This window comes from Eurypyga helias, unplaced genomic scaffold (genome assembly GCF_000690775.1).
Source record: "Eurypyga helias isolate BGI_N326 unplaced genomic scaffold, ASM69077v1 scaffold6713, whole genome shotgun sequence".
In the NCBI taxonomy this organism is placed as follows: domain Eukaryota; kingdom Metazoa; phylum Chordata; class Aves; order Eurypygiformes; family Eurypygidae; genus Eurypyga; species Eurypyga helias.
Genome location: NW_010243020.1, coordinates 1 through 21,279, shown reverse-complemented (window position 1 = coordinate 21,279; position 21,279 = coordinate 1). Strand labels below are relative to the sequence as shown.

The 21,279-nt window shown below is 47.9% G+C and overlaps 2 protein-coding genes across 2 annotated transcripts in view; one reads left to right on the top strand and one right to left on the bottom strand.

The window, feature by feature from the left end:
- Positions 1-14,422, top strand: part of LOC104507836 (KAT8 regulatory NSL complex subunit 1-like protein) — a gene marked incomplete at its 5' end in the record, with an annotated part of 29,064 nt that extends 14,642 nt beyond the window's left edge. Inside the window, 8 exons of the mRNA XM_010149254.1 lie at positions 1,113-1,223; positions 1,633-1,761; positions 4,185-4,309; positions 5,712-5,836; positions 6,747-6,801; positions 11,939-12,051; positions 13,151-13,331; positions 13,975-14,422. Of these exons, the coding sequence (XP_010147556.1) occupies positions 1,113-1,223; positions 1,633-1,761; positions 4,185-4,309; positions 5,712-5,836; positions 6,747-6,801; positions 11,939-12,051; positions 13,151-13,331; positions 13,975-14,223 (1,088 nt within the window). The remainder of the gene's footprint in view (positions 1-1,112; positions 1,224-1,632; positions 1,762-4,184; positions 4,310-5,711; positions 5,837-6,746; positions 6,802-11,938; positions 12,052-13,150; positions 13,332-13,974) is intronic.
- A 5,081-nt stretch (positions 14,423-19,503) lies between these two features.
- Positions 19,504-21,274, bottom strand: RPE (ribulose-5-phosphate-3-epimerase; the record flags this gene model as incomplete). The annotated part of the gene is made up of 4 exons (XM_010149252.1): positions 19,504-20,041; positions 20,483-20,569; positions 20,727-20,861; positions 21,155-21,274. Coding segments are annotated over 4 exons (465 nt in total), but the record flags the coding sequence as incomplete, so codon positions are not given.
- Between the last annotated feature and the right edge of the window lie 5 nt (positions 21,275-21,279).

The window sequence follows — 21,279 nt, the reverse complement described above, 5'->3', positions numbered from 1 at the left end:
CTTTTCAGATTACAGGAAAAGTGCAGTGTGCTCTCCCGCCACGCTGAGTTTTGTGCAGGAGCTTGTCAAGAGGGAAAGACCCCAGTCTTGCTCTCACTCAATGCCCTCCAGAACTTGTTTTCGCAAAGAATAATTCTGCAGTAACTGCAGGTACAGACATAGTTTGTTCCAGAGTAAGACAATCTTGCTCTTTCTTACTTCGACTTTGAACACCACAGAAAGTGCTGTTTGTGTGCCTGCTCAGGGTATTGTTCCAGAGCGTTCCTCAATTTCAAGCCCTACGTTGATCTGAGTTGTCGTGTCAGCCTTTAGAAGGTTGTCTGCAAGTCCCAGAGAAGCTGTGGATGCCCCATCCCTGGAAGTGTTCAAGGCCAGGCTGGATGAGGCTTGGAGCAACCTGGTCTAGTGAAAGGTGTCCCTGCCCATGGCAGGGGGTTGGGACTAGATGATCTTTAAGGTCCCTTCCAACCCAAACTGTTCTGTGATTTTATGAAGCTCTTAGTGCTGGAGAGCTTGGAGCCCCATAAGCGTACTGCCCTGGCCAGCAGGTATGGAGCACAGCTTCACAGCTGAAATGGGCTTTACCATGACGTAACTCTCACTTCCCATTAATAGAAAGACTGGGGATTATCGTGTACAGCCCGTAGAGACCTGTTAGGAAAGATGACAGGTCTTTGCCTACAGCGTGCAGTGTACTGTACAGCACTTGTACAGTAACTATCTTGCTGAGAATTACCTTGCCTCAAATTTTCTTGTTTTACTCATGTAAAAATCACTTCTTTGAAAGTGTTGTCTGGCTGGCCTCATTTGGGGTATTGTCATCGAGTTTTCCTTTGGTCTCACCAGTTTCAGGCCATGTTTTCCTGTATTGCCTTGAGCTTGACCATGTGAAGATGCTGCTGCCATACACCCAAGCAGTTGGTCCTCGCAGGAGTTAAGTGAGCGCTGCCACTCTTCACGCAGCGAGGGACCCAAGGCAGCAATATTGCTCATAGGTGGTGGTACACGGCGCTGTGGAAATCAAATCCTTGCCCTTTAGTGATGGTACATCATTCATTGGCTTATAGGTTGCCCTCTTTCTGACACAGACCCTGTTCCGTTATTTTTATTAGATATTCCTCTTCACATATACTTGGAAACATTATTAAGGAAGGATGACATCAAAGGAGAACCTGTTGATACCTCATCTTTGGGAGTGGAGGTTAAAGTACCTCCAGAGAATGGTATGTAAGCAAAGTATTTTAATATTTGCGAGACCTTTTTTTCTTTCGTTTGCCAGTACTTTGTGCCCTGGGGAGGTTAAATTTGTAAACTTACCACAAAGCCAGTTGTTACAGAAGGTAACTGGCCAAGGCTTTAGGTGGAAGAGGCATCTCTTCCTGGATCGCAGTGTCAGGTTCTTCTTTGTTACGCTGAAATGATCCTGCAGGAGGGCACTAATACAAGTGGGGGGAGTTTGGACTGTGGGTTCTCCTGCAGACACAGGTGCCTGACTGCAGTACCGTTTACTGTTGGGATTCCTGTCAGAAGTCTGGTTTTTTTCCATTATAAATAGTTCAGCAGTTGAGATTGCTGTTAATTGCACCAATGGAAAATAAGTTTTGAACTTGATACATGCTTCTTCTGTTGTAGACTATAATCAGCATAATGTTCCCGTCAAACAATGGAGCAATGGCTGTTCCAAAACTCAGTCAGTGTCAGGAACATCTGACCAGCTGTCAGAAGGAAGAAAGAAAAGACATCTAAGTGAGACAGCAGTAGGTAAGAGAAAAATGGTATTGTTTAAGACGGCACTACTTCTTATAAAATACATTCTGTCCAATAGAGTTTGTTATCTCTGGGCTTTGAGAATTAACTTTGTCTCCAAAAAGGATACTGTTATGGAACTTTACAGGAGCGAAGGAATGGACTTGGGACACCATGAAAATAACTTGCTATTTTAAAGCGTAGTAATCCTTCTCTTTCTTCTTGAGTGTATATTACAAAAGTAGACAAGCTTCTGTATTTTATTTTTGGAATACTCTTAAAGGAAACAGCTCAGCTGTCCCACTGTGTTTTTCTAATACTAGGCGTCATTATTTTTAATATGAAGGAGTTTTTTTTTTTATAGTAGTCGGTGAAACAGACTGAATTGCAAAGTTATCTGGCAAATCATGTGCCCAACCAAACATTTACTATTCCTGGCATCTTTGGTCAGCTATGTTTCATTTGTTGGGTAATATCATTTGTGGTTCTGGTTTCCTTCCAGACTGTCAAGAGGACTTGTGGGTAGCCAGTGCTTATAATTAGTGCTTTCACCCTTGTTATCTTTATATTTTAAGCCATTGAATCTCTGCTTCAGCACTTCATAAATTAATAGAAAGTGGCCTGAAAGTTGTGTAGAATAATGTGATAATTAGGGATGAAAAAATTCAGTGTACCATTACAGAAGATAAATAGCATCTTACGGTCTGATAGCCTAGAGAGGTAAAACCTAAACAGATTCCATTACAGACTCATTTGTGTGAAGTTTTGGAAAACCTATGGCAAAATTCCTCACAAGACATTTGAAGAAAACAAATCACTGAATAAGAGGACAAACTATATTAGTTTAAATATAGTTTAAAATGTTCCCTAAGAAAGAATTAAATTATATGAATGGTTAGTAAAAATACACTTCTGGTGCATATCCAGGTAAAACCGCCAGTGTCATCTTGCAGTGGAGATGGAGATAGGGGAATTACTGCAGAGATGATTTAACCAAGAATTATGATCTATTTAAAAAAAACCAAACAACACAAACCACGGCCTCACACCGAAGGGACCCTGTTGCTTAGAAAGTTACAGGAGATGGTTAAGGTGGTTTCAGACAGACTGAAAACTGCCTTGGATTTAGATGAGGGTGTTTTTTTTTCTCTGCATCATTCCCCGTGTGCATTACCGTCCTCCCCTTGCTGTACAGTTCTGTGTCTGTCTCCGCGGGGGGAGCTGTGCCCTGTCCCCATGCCATCAGTGATTCTTTGTTCCATGCCACCCGCTCCCCTAACGAGTCCCTGGTTCCCAAAAGGCAGATGCTGACACAGCGTTCCTTGCAGCCACGTTGTTTCCCTAAGTGTACTGCCATGCACTCAGCAATTGGAGCTACTTGGGAGTAGTAGTAAGAGAGAAAACTTGCTATAAACCTTTTGACGTTACAATTAGTCTTCTGCCAGTAGTATTTAGTTCTTTGAGTTAATGGGACAAAAAAAGCAATCGTTTATCACAAAGATCTAGTTTCCCAATGCCAGAAAACTGCTGTGTGGTGTATTCGTGAGTAGCAGCAAAAGTTCTAGCTTATTAGTGCTATGGGTGTAGTACTACATATTTATTCCTAATTTGGGCTCTGTCTAGGAGAAATTATCCATGAGGAAGGTCAGCCCGATGAACAAGGCCAAAAATAAAAGCTGTGTGCCAGGGAGTTGCAGAGCTGCCTGGGAGATGAGAGTTCATGTCCTTGATCCAGCCTGTGAAACAGAGGCATTGGGATCAGCCTTACCTCTTTTTCTATGTTGGAATACACTGATTCTTTTTGTTAGCTGGTACATTAAGTCTGAGTTCTCTTTTCATATAAGAAATGAAGGTAGAAGGAAATCAGAACACAGGTGGTACATTCTGAATCCCTCTAAACGCTGCTTACACTGGGACTGAATGAGGTGAAACGAGTCGCGCTTTGTCTGGAGCAGTGGGCCACTGATAGAAGAAACCACACGTGGAGATTTAGAAAGTAACTTGGTTTGTTACCCTCCTTGACAGGTTTGGTTTATTATTTACCAGGGAAGGAACCGTCAGTGAGGGCTCAGCGAACTGGGACGTCAGTGAGATGCACCCCAGCTAGGGAAGCGCTGTCAGGGAACACTGAGGAGCATTCTTCTAGCTCTGATGGCATTCGAGGAGGTTTGTAGTCTGTGGCAGCTTCTGAAAAAGGACACAGGGTTTGCCCACATGAAGCTGGCTCGACGAGAAGAAATCCTTTGTAGGAGAGGGATGAGTTTTGTGGAACGACGGGATGTGTACACATGTTTGTTTAGATGGCTTTTTTTAGTATTCAGTAAATTGAAAGCGGTTAGCTTCTAGGAATGACTTACTGTTACTGTATGGAAAACTATCTCCAGTCTAATAGACAACAGCTGGTATGTGTTGTTTTTAATTCTTATTTCTTGTGACAGGCGAACGTAACGCTAGGCTTGAGACACTGTCCTTTCAACAGGCAGAACCAGAATCCCATAGCAGTTCTGCTGCCGTGACCAATGCCAGTGCGATGTCTAAGCCCACTCACAAAACTTCATCACAGGTAAACCAAAAGTGGATCACCGTCTTCACTGAAATACCAAGAGAGCTGTGCAAATTAATAATCCAAAACCACACACCTTTTACATCTAATTTAGTGTTAAATTATAGTACAGAGCATTTTTACAGTGAATGAAGTGGATTGTACTATCTAATTATACTAAAAAGTGTGGCCAGCAGGTCGAGGAAGGGGATTCTCTCCTACTACTCTGCTCTCGTGAGACCCCACCTGGAGTTCTGCGTCCAGCTGTGGGGCCCTCAATGTCAGAGGGATACAGACCGGTTGGAGCGAGTCCAGAGGAGCCCACAGCGAGTCTCCCAGGTCTGGAGCCCCTCTGCCATGGGGACAGGCTGGGAGAGTTGGGATTGTTCAGCCTGGAGAAGAGAAGGCTCCGGGGAGACCTTATAGCACCTTCCAGTACCTGAAGGGGCTACAAGGAAGCTGGGGGGGACTTTTCCCAAGGGCCTGTAGTGACAGGACAAGGGGTAACGGGTTTAAATTGAAAGTGGGGAGGTTTAGATTAGATATCAGGAAGAAGTTCTTCCTGGAGAGAGTGGGGAGGCACTGGGACAGGTTGCCCAGAGAAGCTGTGGATGCCCCATCCCTGGAAGTGTCCAAGGCCAGGCTGGATGAGGCTTGGAGTAACCTGGTCTAGTGGAGGGTGTCCCTGCCCATGGCAGGGGGGTTGGAACTGGATGGTCTTTGAGGTCCCTTCCAACCCAAACCATTCCTTGATTCCTTGATTCTATGATTTTGGAATAGACTGCTTCCACTGAACTTTGGCTAAAAATTGAGATCTTGTAATAGGGGATGTATCATGATTTAAAACGACGCTTTCTCCTGTAATCGAGGATATTCAGTTTTTGACCATGCACTAGTGGGCAGAGAACACGACCAGGAATCCTACTGTCTTCATGGCAAAGAAATTCCTTTTGTATCTTTCGGACGTCTTTCAGGAAACCACTTTCCATGTGGGCTGTTGTTCACTGCTAAATGTTGCTTCATTCCTTTGGAATTGTTAATTGTATCACACCGAGGAACCACTTGGGTTATGGGTTAGTAGGCAGAGTATAGGAGGTCATCTTTGTGGGCTGAACGTTACGAAGAAGGCAGCATTGACTTCCAAGTTCTCATGAGTAACTGTCACTGAAATCATGGAAGGGAAACTCCCACTGATTTCAGTAGGAGTTATGCCAGCAAAAAGTAAATCCCAGAGATGAGAAAGTTTTAAGATTTACTGAGATTTCCATCAGGGAGGGGGAGGGAAGTTGGGAGTCATTAAGCCACTAGAAAATGTGTGGAAGTTACAGACTTCCTCCTTGTACAGCTCTTATGTTTCTCAGCTATCATGTAGTTCCCATGATTTGAGCTGATGAATCTCCTCTTGTTTGATTATCCTATGCAGCATAACTCCAGGAGGAGGTTGAGAAGTGAGAGCTCCTACGATATAGACAACATTGTTATTCCAATGTCACTGGTGGCACCATCGAAGTTGGAGAAACTACAGTACAAAGAAATCCTTACCCCAAGGTTTGTTCATAACCCCCTTGCTTGCAAAGAAGACTCTTAAATGAACTTGAGAACGTTCCTGGAGAGCGTCGCTGACGTGCCGTTAGATCACTTTATAATATTAAGATCATCTCTTCGTGTGCTCAGGTTTTTGTTTCCGTCCAGTTTGTGTGACTGGAATAGTGGGAAGACTGGACAGCTGATAGCACAAGGGAAATGGTCTGATACACACAGCGAGGTGACAGATGCACAGGCTGTCTAAAAATAGAAGCGGGTTTATATCATCTTAATTGTAGTGATATTCATGGCCTTAAATGTGCCATAAGGCTGACGTGCTCTGAACTGTATTTGGAGGTTGCTGTCTTCTTTTTGTGTTATGGTTCCTGAGAAAATACGTAACTATTTTCAGTGAATTAACCAGAAATGGTTTTAGCATATATTTTTTTAAATTACCCATTAGGATACAGTAGAACAAACTTAATTTTTCCATACAGTGTAAAGCTATAAACCATGATTCTAGAGGTGTCTTTTTTTTAATTGATTTTCTGTGCTGTAATTCAGTGGCTTACTAGCGAATTGCCTGAAATGGCTTAACGCAGTTGTTCCGTAATTTAAATCTAATTTGCATGTGCCTTTATATTGTCTTTAAAGCTAAACATTTTATTAAGACTCTCTTGGATAGCTTAAAGCCTGTGTTGGGAAAAGGAACCGTTAGATGTGAGGCTGGGAAAGGAAAATCTGAATTTTGGACATCTGTTATCAGCACCTTAAATTTGAAATTATTTTATTTGAAGGCAGTTTTGATGCATAAGCAGTGTTGAAGAAGGATTAACTGACAATAGTGTGTCGAAACAGAAGAGTCATCTCTGCTGCTGAAATAATGAAACAACGTTTAGGTAAATTAATTTGGCTTTTCTTGTCTCATTTCTAGCTGGAGAGTTGTTGAGCTTCAACCTTTAGAAGGATCTCAAGCAAATGAAGAAGAGGTAGGCTGTATTTTAATTAAACCACTGTTTTTTAATTAAACTAGATATCATATATAATTGGGATAACGAGCATATATTTTCCAAAGTCACTGACTTAATGTGGTAAGCTTCAAATTTCAAAAATAAGGTATTAAGTATCAAATTGCAAAAATGTGTCTTACCCATCCTATTCAACCCCATGGTGGATGACAGAAATGTGAGTATATCCGTTAATAGTTGTTCACTTCTGCATTTGGCTCTTCTGTCCCCTGCTGCTGTCAGCGCTCCCAAAGGCTCCCTTTGGCCGGGCCCTGCTTGCCCTGCTCCTGAGCACTGGGATGCAGGATCTCCCAGTGCGACTGTCTCCTCAGGGCTACCTGTGTCAGTCCTCTCTCACCCTCTTTGATGGCCAGTTCCCGTGGTGTGCTGCTCTTCTGGAGGCAATTAGGCATTTTGCCTGAGGGCGCAGCGGGTTTCCTCGGTTCTCCTCTCAGGGTTCGTTTTCCTGCAAGCCTCCTGTTGGGAGAAAGTTTTCTTCCAAGGATTCTCCCTTTCTCTTGGGCAGAGATTGCACTTGGGTAGCAGTACAGGTTACGCTAAACACAGTAGACAAATTGAATTATTATGCTGCTCCCTCGGGGTAGAAAATACACTCTGCACCAAGGCATAGCTTCCTCAGAATTTTCCTAGGTCTGTAGCTGCCTGCTCCGTGGAAATGAACCTTTCCTTTCAGACAGCACCATGCTCTCGGGTCACTACCTGGTGCAGTTGCGCTCAGTTGGCACCATGCTCCTGGGTCAGAGAGAAGAGAAAAACTTAGTCTGTCCCCGCCTTTTCTGGTGTGCTTGAGAAATCCTTGTGAAATTTGGTGGTCAGGTTGATGTCGTCTCCACCTCCGCCCTTGGGTTTGGTATTGTCTCTGCTAGCAGGAAACGGGCCTGCTCTTCTGTAGCAAGGTCAGATTACATACACAGGAGAACTCTCCTGCAAGGATATCTAATTAAACCATTTGGAGAATAAGGCGGCAGCAAAGGCATGCTGTCCCTTGAGAATCTACCGTTCATTGTTCTCTTCGTCCTGCCATCTTCAGGGAAAAAGCAGGAGATTTCAGCACTGGTTTGCCTTCAAGGGATTTGCTTGAAGGACTCAATGAGGTTGTTTAGATTTCATATCCCATAGAGAAGACTTGTCTTACGTACTTTTAGCCTTTTTTGCTGAAGGGACTTCAAGGTGTCTCTCTATGAAGCTCAAGAGCAATGGCTCGTTTAGTAGCCCTCCCACTACATTTGTATTTGGCAGGACTAGCTGATCCTGTATGATTCATCCTTTGGCCAGGAAATAACTTGAGTTAACAATAAAGCAGCTTTGCCTCCTGCTGTGGTCCGCTGCTTCTGTACTGTCTGTCAGCTGCCGGGTAGAAGGAGAGAGGAGAGATGTCGGACAAGAGAAAAATGCTAAAGATCTTGTTTGTCTAAATCATCTTTGCCAATTTTCCCCCACTTCTTTTAGGATCGTGTTAATTGGTTTGGAAGTTTTTCAGGGTACTGAGAAAAGGTGGTTGGCTGATTGTAATTCTTCAACTTCCTTGCCTTGGGTTTTAGCCTGAGTTAGACTTGGTACTGAGTGAGCTTGAAAAAAAGACATAAGAAAACATAAGAAAACAGCAGCCTTACTTTTTTGCATTTTCTGCACTTGCACTCTGACACTCTGAAATTGTTCCTTGTACGGAAACCAAGGCAAGCTTCAGCAGGTCATTCGTGAAGGACACGAGGGGCAAAATGTGCTTCCTGCTTCTGTATGAAGTAAGCTTTTTCTTTGTTTTCCACCACATAGCAGTCAGCGGTGGCACTGTATGAGTTTCTTTTTGGCCTGTCTTCTGCATGGCTAAGTTCAAAACCTGTGGAGTTGTTCCTGCGTCAGCCAGCAGTTGGGAATCGTCTTCCACTTGTTGCCTCTTTTCCCTTCTCTCCATTTAAAGGCATTCACTGCAACAACCTGTATCCGTGCAGTAGACTTGCACCCAAAGTTTCCCCAAGTTCCAAAAAAATGTGTAGGTCCCAAATTTCTCATATTCTGCAGGAGTCTCACACTCAGGGAGGGGAACTCGGCACTTTGTGAAAACCAGGCCTAGTCACTGGGCCTTTATTTGAGTACAAAAAGCTTCCCTTTTGTGGTGTCTGATTTGTTTCTGGAAATCTCGCCTTACAAGGACAAACATAACAGATGAGCAATGCAAAAGTTAATCTGCTATCTATCTCTGCTCTGTTATTTGATCTAAAAATGCTTAGTTTTTGGAAGTAGAGCATTGTTTCCTGGTTTGCATGTGTGAATTTGCAGACTGTCCCTGCTTTAAGGCATGGGAGGGTGTGGCACGGGTTTTCCTGTTTTATTTTGGTTTTAATTTGGTTTGTCTGAGTTGAAGTTTCTGGCAAGGCAGGGTTGTAAAGTAACCTTCAAGTGTATTTCGTAGTTGTTCTAGTAATGGCAGATATTGTGGATTAATTCTGTGTGTAATTAGTTTTGCGTAAGTGTTTTCATGGCTTACGACTCAGCGTCTCCTGTGAAGCCAAAGACTGAAGCACACACTTTGTTGGTTTGAGAACCTTTCAGAAATATCCCTGGTGCCATTCAGCATTAATGCACAGCATCTTGTAGCTTAACTAGATGTGACGGGGGGGGATCCAACCCCTCGTTTGCTTTAAGTCTTTTTCTTTAAGTGAAATCATTAGACATGCCTCACAAACAGGCCTTCCTAATAGTCTTTTCTCTCAGCATCACTGCCAGATCCATCCCCTGAGGAATGACAGTTCTTTTGTCCTTTTTCAAACTAACCTTAGTGGGGAGAAAAAAAAAGACAAAAACCGAAAACTAATTTCTCCAGTGACAGCAACTTTAAATAAACCTAAAGTTGGTGGAGGAAATACATCAAGTGCTGGAAGGCGAGAGAGGGGCGGAGGCTGTACTGAACCTAGTAGGGACCTTTCACTCGGATGTAATGTGGTTTGATCCACAGAACAAAGAATAATTTTGAAATATGAAAATGTATTACTTGTTGGTCTTCAGTGAATAGGGTAAAACTCACTTTAACTAAACAAGTAGTTAAACCTGCTATCATCAGCTGTGGGAAAGGAACAGTAAGGCTTATTTCTGTAATTTTCAAAACTCTTGGCTTGGAGAGGAATGTGGACTTTGATTTTTGAAAGGAAGGTTGTTAAAAATGAAGTTTCTTCCCAGCATGAAAAGTTTTGGCAATTTGCTAAGGAAAGTATTTTCAAAGTCAAGTTTTTCTTTCAAAATTATCTTTTGTTTCCACTTCAAAGGAAATCTGAGCACACAGAAAAATCCTGAATTTTCCCTAAGGGAATAGCACTTTTGTAGTTCATAAAATTCTCACTTTCACGCTATACATCACTGACCTTGGAAAAATGGAATCTGAACCGAGATGCAGCCCCGTAGCGATGCCATCCCGGCGACAGGGCTGGTGAATTCCAGCGGGAGGAGGAAACCCATTAAGTTGGCTTGCATGAAAGGAAACCAGCAGCTAACAAAGTGGTTTGTGTTTAACATAAATAAATAAAAGCGATGAGGAGTCATCAAAAAGCAGTCATGAGATGGGCAGACAAAGCAGGCCTGTTTGTCTGAAGGCTCCTGTTGAGTGTTGGGCTGAGGAGGAACCGGGCAGCTATGGTTTTAGCAAGCAGGTCGTGTGCCCCTTTCAGATCACGCTGGTGTCTTCGGGATCCTTTTCACTGGCCCCGTTAGACTTCACCGTGGGGCTGTAGTTCACGACCCGCCACCTGGGCTGGAAATGTGCTCTCTGGCAAGCTGAGTACCACTGCCGGGGATGCTCCCAGCAGCATAAACGCCTTGCAGCGCTTTGCGGGGGTACCCGTAACGGTCACGAACTACCTCGGTGCTGCGACACCTGATTAGAAAGAAGGGCTTCTGCAGAACCTCAGGGCCGTTAGCCGTCTGCAGCGAAGCGCTTCCAGCTGACAAGGTAACCTCTGTTGTGTGGCTCTGCCTGGCACTGCAGCGAGGGCTCGGCGTTTACTGTCAGAAGGTAAATGGTGTTACTTGTGTAACACCACTGAGGCTTTTGCTTTATAGAACAAATCCTGTGTATTTTCCCTGACCCCCTGATTATTGGTATAATTCTTGTCCGGGATGGATCTGGCAGTGTAGCTTCACACCTCCTATGACCAGGAATTGCTCCTTCCTAGAATTTCTCTGCTTTTGAGTTGGGAGTGTCTGGCATAAAACCCATGGCTGCAGCACTTGGATGCCGTCACCAACTGTAGCTTTTTAGGTGAACTTTGAAGAGGTTGACTGGCGTGGAGCGCTGTGAAATAACTCTGAGCTGTGCTGGGGAGGGGGTCCAGTCAAGAGTTCAACCCACCATCTGGGGGATGAGGGGGAAGGGCACTAAAGTGCTCCTCACCCAGCCGTGTCTAAGGAGCAAACTTCCTGCTGCGCTGCCTGCCAACGGGGAAACGAAGACGGCTCTTTCAAAGTGAAGGTCAGATGCAAGAGCTGAGGAGTTTTACCTAAAAAGCTGGCTTTTGTTTGATTGCGAGCATTAGGGACGTTCTGAAGCTGCACCGGTGTCGTGCAAATCATTTGCTAAGAAATAGTCTCTTCAAAGCAGAAACGATTTTCTGCTTGGTTTCGTCACAGGAATGCAGCACCTCAGGTTTGCTGAGTTCCTCTCAGTGTGGAGCTATCCAGGCCCTTGATGATCTCAGACCTATTGCTCCCTGCTTAAAGAGCACCTGGCAAGTCCCGCTGCCTCCCAGCTCCTCCTAAAGCACTCTCTGGATACCCCTGGGACTTCTGCTTGTGCTTTTAATACTCTCTCGATTTGCAAATGCATACTTGTCCTCTTTATTTTCTGCCCCTCACCATAGAGAAAAATGTTAGTTGCATGGGGGGTATAATTTCTGTATCCATTCGGGTCAACCTCAGACGTGAAGAAATAAGTGACAGCATCCCATGCTCTAGCGTGCGTGTCAGCTGCGTGCGTGATTTTGGTGTGCCTTTACACTGCAGGCTCCCGTTTGGCGAGCAGAGCCTTGCAGAATTACATAGAATATTGGCTGCCTTTTGGTTCTGGAGTTGTCCGTAATTACGGCAGTGGCTATCCCTGATTTCATTCCAGGTAGAAGATCTGTCAGACGAAGCTTTTTCCTTACGTCACACCAAGTATGAGAAAAGAGAGCGAGCAAGGTGGTCGCTGTGGGAGCAGAGCCGCTGGCCCAGAAGGAATAGCAGGCAGGTGTATGGCTTTGGTAAGGGCGTTCCTATTGAACCCTTGGTGTCGGCTGTTGGCAGGGCAGTTCCGCAAACAGAGAACTTTCCAAATGGGGGCACTCCTCATTCATTAACTCATCAGGGACGGTATGTTTGGTTTTGTGGCTGGAAAGGGAAGGCCGTGCGGTTCAGAAGGGCGCATACTTACAGAAATTTGGCACATTAGGGACCTGGTAGTAGCGAATAAAAAGCTTACGCTCGTACTGAACACAGCTCTGCCAGTTCCTGCCGCTCTGTAAGTTGTTACAACTTCAGCCACCGAGTATAACGCAAGCCCTGCTTCCCTCACCTGACCTGGATGAAAGTCCACAGCATTCAGAAACGCGTTACCGAAGGGTCCTGGGCTGCACCGGTGACCTTTGCTTAAAATAGTTCGTGGGTGAAAAAGTTTCATTATCACCATTGTGCTGTCTGATGCAAAACTTATCAGAATTAGATATAACCCCTGAAAGTCTTGCAAAAAGTAGCGCTCATGACAGCAAACGTGATAAAGCTGTATCTGCAATTTGGTTCTGGGAAAACGATTCCCATAAATTGCTTCAGAATCTGCCAGGACAAAAAGCATCCTATAAATTCCGGGGTGGCTTGTCCTGCTGTTTGTCATATGCTTGTCTCTGCTCTTGGCTGAAAGTGAACCATGACACGAGGAATATATCTGCAAAGACAGCTTTGTTTAATGCAGGATAAAATGCGAGCTGAACCGTATTAAGGTATTTTAAGCCATTTTGAACGTAAAAAAAACCTTCAAAAAGTGTACTGGTAAGCACAAGCTGTAAATTACCATTTGAGTGAGCATGGGGAGCAGGGCGCAGACCAAGCACCGGCTGTCCCGCAGCCAGAGCGGGCTGTGCCAGCCCTGCTTTATCCGGTCAGCTCTTGTGGTCACCAGCCAAAGCAAAGCACGCTATGTGGAGACAAGAACCCTGCGATTTAACTGATCAGAATGTAGTTAGGAATGGAGTAGGGAGAAACTGAAGGCTTGGAAAGGAAAATCTGAACTGTTCCTGGTGATGCGAAAGGGCGGGGGGTAGCTCTTAACCCGTCTCTTATCCTGCACTAGATCTTACAGCAAAAACGCAGACGGGCGACACGGCCAAGACTCGGCGCAAAAAGACGAGCGCGGCAGCTCCTGCGCCTCGCTGCACTGCGCTGCGGAACCTGTTCCCGACGTGACTTCAGAAGCCCACAGCTCTGTCTGTTCAGAGGTTGCACAGCCCTGTGGAGAGAGCCAGGAAGCGAAGGTGGGTGCTTCCAACAGCTCCTGGGGCTGCTCAGGCCTTCAGTGAGCGCTCTCTCTAACCTAAAACCACGAACCTGAGGAGCACACCCTCCTGCCTCGCTGATGAGAACCTCAGGCTGTCGCCCGAGCGCATGTAGACAGAATGTCACGCTCCTGTTCACAGCTAGATTGCTGTTCTTTACGAATTAAGCCCAAGATTTGCCAGCAGGTGAAAATGTCGCTGCTGAGCACACCCGGCGCAGGGTTTAGGGGTGAGTCTGGCAGGTCTGGGTTCAGGGATGACGGATCTTTTCTCGGGGGTGCTGGCCAGAGCTCCAGATGGGGCTGATGGCTGTGGAGTCAGGTATCCAGATGGTCTGGCACCGTGGAAAAGAGCTTCCCTCTTCCTCTAGCGTGCCTGTTCAATTGTAGCTCTGTTACTAGTTAAAACCATATGAGGCCAGCTGACATTGACAGCTGGTGCCTAGCAGTGTCGTATTCTTCATCTGGAGGGCCCTGCAAACATTGTAAAGACAGACACCCATTTGTTACTCAATAGCAGATCATTCTGCACACAGCTAATCAGTTGGGACTCAACTGAACTCTCTTTCTCCCCTCTTCTCTCTTCCCCCCGGCCCTACTCCTACCCTTCTGCTTCCTTTCAGTCCGGGCTGTGGGAACTTCGAGTTTTTCCACTAAAAGATGAAGAGGTAGAAGCTTTACTGTGCCAAGATCAAATCACGAATCAGACTGAAATGTCAAGTGCAGCTTTTCCCAGCAACTCTCTTTGTGCTTCGTGCACACCCGAGGGTTTGCCAGACAATAGCCATCCACCAAGAAAACAATCTACAGAAGAGTCGGAAGACGGTGAAAACGTTTGCCTGGGAATCGGCAGTACAAGAAAGCAAAGGTGACAGGGAATAATGTGGTTCATTAAGAAAGCCAATTAAGGTGGAGAAAAGTGTAAGGTAAAATCTCTCTTGTTCACGCAGCATATGACAGCACAATTCAAAACCTGTATCTTAGCTGCATATAATATATTTTCTTTCTTGCTTTGTAACAGGCAGGATAAATCCCAAAGACAACACTTTCTTCTTCCCGAACCACAAGAGAAAGTAATTATTGCAAGCTGGAAGTCTAATATTCCCAGCGTCGGGAGTGGGCGCACATAAATTGCTGGCACCATTCACTTTCTGTTGTCATATTGCCACATTTGTTAATAATCATCCTTTCCTGGTTTCTGTTTGTTTTCAAATGCATTTCTGGTTCTAGCAGATTCTGCTGCAGCAGGAAATGCTGCCTACCTTCACCAACAACTTCAACTGAACACAGAAAAACTACTTGAAAGAACAGTGGGGAGAAGCCTTCAGATCGTTTTGCTGCGGGGCGTGACAGCAGGGCAGGGATCGGCCTCTCCGAACGCGTGCGGTAAGGGTCGGTGAGGGCCAGCGCTTGGAATCGAAGCAGGCGCTTTGGAAGCCTTGCGTCTCGCTTAAGTCTGCACTCGGCTCTCCGCAGTGCCGCGGCGTGTTCCCTACGGCCGCCCTCGCGCGGGCAGACACAGAGCGCTGCACTTCCAGAGTCGATGCATCCGCTGCTCAGGAAGTCGGGTTGCTGCTTCAGCCCCGTGGGCATGGACAAACAGAAGGGGGAGTCAAGGCAAATGAGTGACGCAGCTCTTGGAATACGAGCGGTGTGGGTCATCTCACTTCCTCAGCCCTCCAGTAGCTAACGAGGCTCGTGATATTTTGCTTTAATACGTCAAAGTCTTGTTCAGATTTCTGCACAGTGCCTTCTTAGAGTCTCGGAAGTATGCCAACGTTTGGTGACTGGCTGAAAAGGAAGGGATGGTTGATGTCTAGAGTATCAGTAAAGGAAAACAAGCCCCAAAGCTTGCCACTGGGAGTCCAGATAGATTTTTAATTTCACAGAGAGAAAACAAAAGCAAGTTGTTTAAACTTGAATGTAAGTAGCTTAGTTTGGGATGTATCTGCAATCTCGAGGGGTATTAACGAAGATTAAACACTGAATGTAGGTGTAATCCATCAACAGGGAGTTTTTCTGTGTAGGACAGTTGAAGGCAATTTTCTAGGAGTCTCTGGTTTTGTGCAAAACTTTCTTCCACGTGCCATCTGGAATGGAATGGCACTGGACAGATGACCCAGTTTTAGTGTCAATTTTTTTGTGTGTGTGTGTGTCAAAATAACAGGAATTACACACTGGGCATCTAAAAACAGTTCAGTAAAGTTTCAACACTACAACCTATTGCTACATTGTAGTTTATTGCACATTCTGATTATTTTTTTAAACACTTTTTTAACACTGGTTTGTCTTAAACTTGAATCTTGCCTCAATGCCTGATACAATAATCTTTGATGCAAGGTTGGTTTTTTAATTAAAAGTTATTTCTATATATGTTGTCTCTAGTCTGAGTTCAGTGGCCTTTTAGAAGTGAAGGAGCAGCAGCAGTGCTTCCTCTTGGCACGGAGACGCCCTTGGCCCAAGAATGGCTCTGTGAACACAGCGAAGCGGCAGCAGCGCTGTCGCCAGTGCTGTGAGGCTGACGTCCCCCAGCGTCCGAGCACGGGGGTGAATTTTTCCCCCTCTCTTGTCCCGCGTGTGCTGCTGGGAAAAGGTTTCTGAAAGGTACACGTCTCAAATGCTTGGCAGGTCTTTTCCGTGCCCGTATCCATTCGTTCAGACGTCTGATCTGACCCGCTCTCGCCCAGCGTCGTAAGGTCAGGGCTCCCTGCATCGTCCGGTCCCTGGGGCAGCGTGAGGAGTCTCTGCAGTTTGAGAGGGGGGACAGGCCAGGGAAAGCAGCCAGGCAGGCGCCTTGCATGTCCCGTCAAGGAATGCAGGCGCAATCCAGCGTTTTACAGCGAGGAGCAAGAGGAGTGTTTTTCCAGACTGGGAGGTGGGATGGGAAGGGTGTGAGAATCAGGCCAAGCAAACCTGTGTGAGAGGAGCTGGAGTAACCACGTTTGGTCAGCCTGGCAGACCGCAGAGCTCCTCAGTTGCCAGCAGTGGTGCCCTGTTAACCGCTGGGGCAGGTGCCAGCGGCGGGGGCTCACAGGCGGTTATCAATAGGCGCACGGGTGAGCACGTTTTCTCTGTCCCCTCTTCAGGTGTTCTTGTCAGCCCGTGTGTGAACCAGCCGGTGCCTCAGTGGGCAGCAAGCGAAAGGTCAGCCAGAGAAGGGCTGGGGAGCCAGGGTGCTGAAAAACAAACCCCTGGGGAAACTATAAAACCAACTATTTGGTCATAATCTCCTCTCTCATCATCAGACATCTTTAACCTCAGCCTCTAAGCTGGCGAGACCTGTGACCGCAAAGGGCCATTGCCCACAGAGCTGCCCGAGTGACTGCACGGCCGGAGAGCTGGGCCAGGGCAGGTCTCCCTCCCCACGCCCCGCCATGGCTGCTCCCCAAGGAGCGGTGGTGCGCAGGGTCCTGCCATCAGGTGAATGGCACGTGTGAGGGCGGCAGGCGAAGGGCAGCAGGGTGGGGTGGCCGAGCACGGGCCCCATCTGCTTTTCTCGTGCTGTCAGCCTGCCTCCAGCAGCCCCTCACCTGGCAGGGCAGGTGCGGTCATGCGCGATGCTTTTCGGGAAGCCCCAGGCTGCTCCTCACCCACAGCACCTCTGATCCGCCACCTTCTTGCGGCAGACCAGGCGCTGTGCCCTGCCCTCTCTGCCTTTACTCTGGGCATCTCCGCTCCAGCCAGAGGCACCCCATTTTTCAGGAGCCCCGTTTTCACTACTGTGACAGAGTTAGACTGAATTGGTCACAGGACCAGGCTCCACCGCCTTTCCCCGTGCTGCAGGCGGCTGGACCGAGCACTAGCACTCTCCTTGATTCCCCGCAGCCCTGGACTCCTGCGAGAGCTGCTGCCAGCGCCGCTCGTAACACGGTGCAGGTGGTGTTAGAGCACCACGCAGTACCAACAACGCAGCAAGGCCCCGTGCCCGCAGCTTCACACGCAGCCCTTGCCCTCGCGCTCTCTTTACCGTTTTCAGCTGAGACTTTAAGGCCACTTACGTTCTGCTACCTGCTGCCAAGAGGGTTTTAAACGCTTCATCTGCATCCAGGACCTCAGTGGAATAGATGTACAAAGGCAAACTTCGCAGCTCCCTGTCTACTGCGGCTTTTCCCTCGCTGGGGGATGCACGCTGTGCCGCCCCGTGGAGCGCGCGGCCGAGCCCAGCCTGACTCAGCACTACCGGAGTGTCTTTCATCCTGTTTTCCAGCGCAGACAGGCCCTTTGCTCTGGCAGATCACCCTGGACTCCTCCAGCCCACGTGACTTTATCACCAGATCGCGCTCTCCCCCCGTTGCTGAAGCCTTATCAGTGTTGCAACACCCAACGTTCCCGGGGCTGATCCAGCCCGCGGGCGCCGCGCAAGCGGCTCTGCTGGTTTTCACGTCAGCGCTCGGTTCGAGTCCCGCGGCTGCGGTGCTTCTGCTGTGGGGTTACGTTACTAAGCATGGGAGGATAGGCCTAAACAGAGCCTAACGGACGGCTTCTGTCCACGTACAGCAGCAAGAAACTGGCAGGGGGTTAAGCATTAAAGGAACAAGCATCGCTGCTGTCACCTCTGCGGACACTCTGCGATCGCCAACGGATGTGCGCAAAGCCGCTGCAGTGGTAGCCAGCTGCACGGACCCTCCCCCGGGTGGGATTCTGACATTTTTCTGCTGCGTGTGTAGTTTCTCTCACTCCTGACCTAGAGTCAATGGGCGTCCAAACACCAGATTTAAAACCCTGACAAAGAACAGTTAGCCGGCATGACTTTGGGCCATCCGCCCCCCAAAACTGATTAGGGAAAAAAAAAAGGCAGAAAAGGTGTGATTCCCCTTTCAAACCAGCTGAAGGCCAGCAGCAGGAGGCACGGACACCACAGCATGAAAAGCCACACTTACAAATCTTAATGTTTTCCCAGCCCGTGCGTGGCCTGCACTCTGGCTACCAGAGCCGTGACTGTTGCCCTGTGCACGCCGCACGAGTTCTCTCCAGTACAAACGAGACACTTCTTAACAGATCCAACGCTATCTGGACTCGTACCTTTCCTTCCTTTGGCACACCTCAACGATGGCATCAGTGCAGGAGGCCCAGATGACTCCATGTTTCCTTTGCTAGTTCTCAAATGGGGTTGCAAGTGGAAAACGGGAAGCGAAGACATTTGTTCACCTAAACCACAGTTAACCACACAGGAAAAGCAGTCATTTAGCCATTTCAGACTGTCTAGATTGTCTGACTGAGCCCTACCTCCTCCAAGGTGTGACCCACACTGCCCCGCAGCCCACTCCCTCCGCAGCCTGGCTGTGGGACACCTCGCAGGTCCTGGCTTAGAAGGGGCTGCGTCAGCATTTGGGTGGGTGACACGTGCCCAGCTTTGCCGCCGCGACAACAGATTTGACTTGAGCCTTGCAGCAGTGGCCTGGCTGTGGCTGTTGAGCCTCCTGGCCTGTTCCAGGGCGGCTCCAGACTGTTTGCCACCCTCTGTAATCACAACTTCACAGGAAAACCATCACGCAGGACACCATGAGCTACCGAAGGAGATGGCAATGCTCATCGGAGCCGTGAGAAGCAGGTTTATCCAGAATGGCCTGCTCAGGTCTTCCTCTGGTGGGTCACCCCTCTCCCCTTTCACGCACTCAAACAGGCCAGGCTCTGGAGCCGGCGCCAACAAGCTGAAGGCATGAGAACTAGTTGGCTTCGTAGCTGAAGGGCATTTTCCAGAACCATCTCCACATAGGGCACGGCAGCCCACTTACACCGAAATCACTTTGGCAGGTAACGTCCCTGTACGTCACTCTCTTAGCCAATGACTCAAGCACGTGTGCAAACGCAGGAGGTTGTGGGCAAGAGGTTTCTTAACTATCTGTAGGGTTCTAAAGCAACATCCTTCCACGAAATGCCAGCACTTCAGACAGCTGCCTTAACTGGCTGTTCGATAGGTACGCGAGAAGGTACTTCCCAGTTTGTGACCCGGTAAGTATGTCGCCCCAGCTGGTTTGATGTTTGACTTAATGTAGGTCAACTACTTCTGTGCAGTAAAAGCAACAAATAGGAACACGTCTGTCACCCGCAGGGGGTTTTTAGCCCTCTTAAACTGCAAATTTCCCAGACTTACTACCAAGACCGTGCATTTTTCACCGTCAGCTTAAAGGAGATTTACCACACTAAGGGAAGGGTGTTTAATGCAGATATTGGACAAGTTTTGTAGGAATGCACAGATCAAATGACAAAATACAGACAGCAGAAGGCAGCTGATTAGAGTCTTCCACAGGGGATTGCAGGGGGTGATGCTACCCTTCTAGCAAGCAAAACCTGACTGAGGTTGAGTTCAATCCAGCCCGCGTTACGGGTTGTGCCGTAAAATTAGCCTCCAGAGAATCAAGAGCCGGGTTCAAACCATTGCATTTCCAACCCTGAAAGACAGCCAGAACGTTTTTCACTGCCGCTTGCTTCATTGCAGCGAAGGAATGATTCCTCTGTTCAGCAGCAAGTTTCCACAAGTATCGTTCATCCAGCCCTCCCTTACGCACGAGAAACGAGGCTTCTCCTGCAGGCGCAGAGCCGTCGTGAACAGCCCTTGGGTGGGTCTCATCGATCCAGACAGCGCTTCTGAGCTGCTTCCGAACACACGTTCCTTAGAAGATTGATCACAGATCTGGGATCCGCGCTCTTCATGATCGCGCTGCCGGATACGATCATATTTGCACCTGCCTGGAAGACAAACACCCGCTCAGTAACATGGAACAGACCCACTTCTTGAGGGTCTCCTGCTGCAAACTCCCCTGCTGCAAAACGCATGCAGAAGTAGGGAATTCCAGGCAGGTGGGCAAACACGCACTGCTCGTGGGACAGGGGTAAGGTACCTCTAACCACAACCCCAAATCAAGTTCAGGAAAGCCTGCTTTTCTCCCAGACAGGTGATTTCTTCATCACCGCTCCCATCTACCCCAGCATGCACGACACAAACAACTGCCCCAGCTTGGGGGAGGCTTCAGCAGCCACTATTAAAGGCAGCTGAGACCACATGTGGATTTTAAGCGTGTTTTGCTGTTCCCTCTGAAGACAAACGGTCAAAATGCAATTCCTCCTCAGCTTTACTTTCAGAGGGATGCAGAGTGAGTGTGAGAATAAACTCACTGAATGAACGCTTACCTCTGCACACTTATGGATGGTGTCAGGCCCAACTCCTCCATCCACTTCGATATCCAGCGAGGGAAACTGCGTCCGCAGCCACTGAACCTGGGAAACAGCACAGAGAGGTTGGCCCCACATCCACGCTCGGCTGCTGTGGTGACATCACGCTTCGTACGCACCCAGACAGGGCCTGTTCACTTCACTGCTGCGCTCTGTACTGTTAATTAGCTCGATAAATAAAGAAGGAGAAAACGAAGCTTGCCTTTGGCATCATGTCTTCCATAAACTTCTGCCCTCCGAATCCCGGCTCTACCGTCATCACCAAAGCCATGTCTATCTGATTGGCCCAAGGTGCCAAGTGTTCAACCGTAGTGCCCGGCTTGATCGCCAAGCCGACCTGCAAGAGAAGGAACACAGATCCAAGCGCACCGCAGGATGACGCCACGGCCGGCTCAGTGCAAGCTCCTGAGGAGCTGGCTGGCTGGCTATGTGCTGGAAGAACACGCTGCTTTAAATCAAGATTCCTCGTTTTCCCAATAAAAATGGAAGACCAGCTCCGTGCACAAACAGCGTTCGGGCTGCAGGCGCCAATCTCTTTGGGTGGTCAGTGGCGGGTTTGTCATGGGCAGAAACACGGCGCTGAGCTGAGCCGGCGGCAGCGTGCTGCTCACAGCCCCCGCGCCAACTCACCTTCATCCCGTTCTCCCGGATGTCCTTGATCAACGCCCCGGGATTGTCCGTGGCTTCCAGGTGGAAGGTGTATTGGTTTGCACCGGCGACGGCCATGGGCTTCACCCACTGCTCGGGCCTGGCCA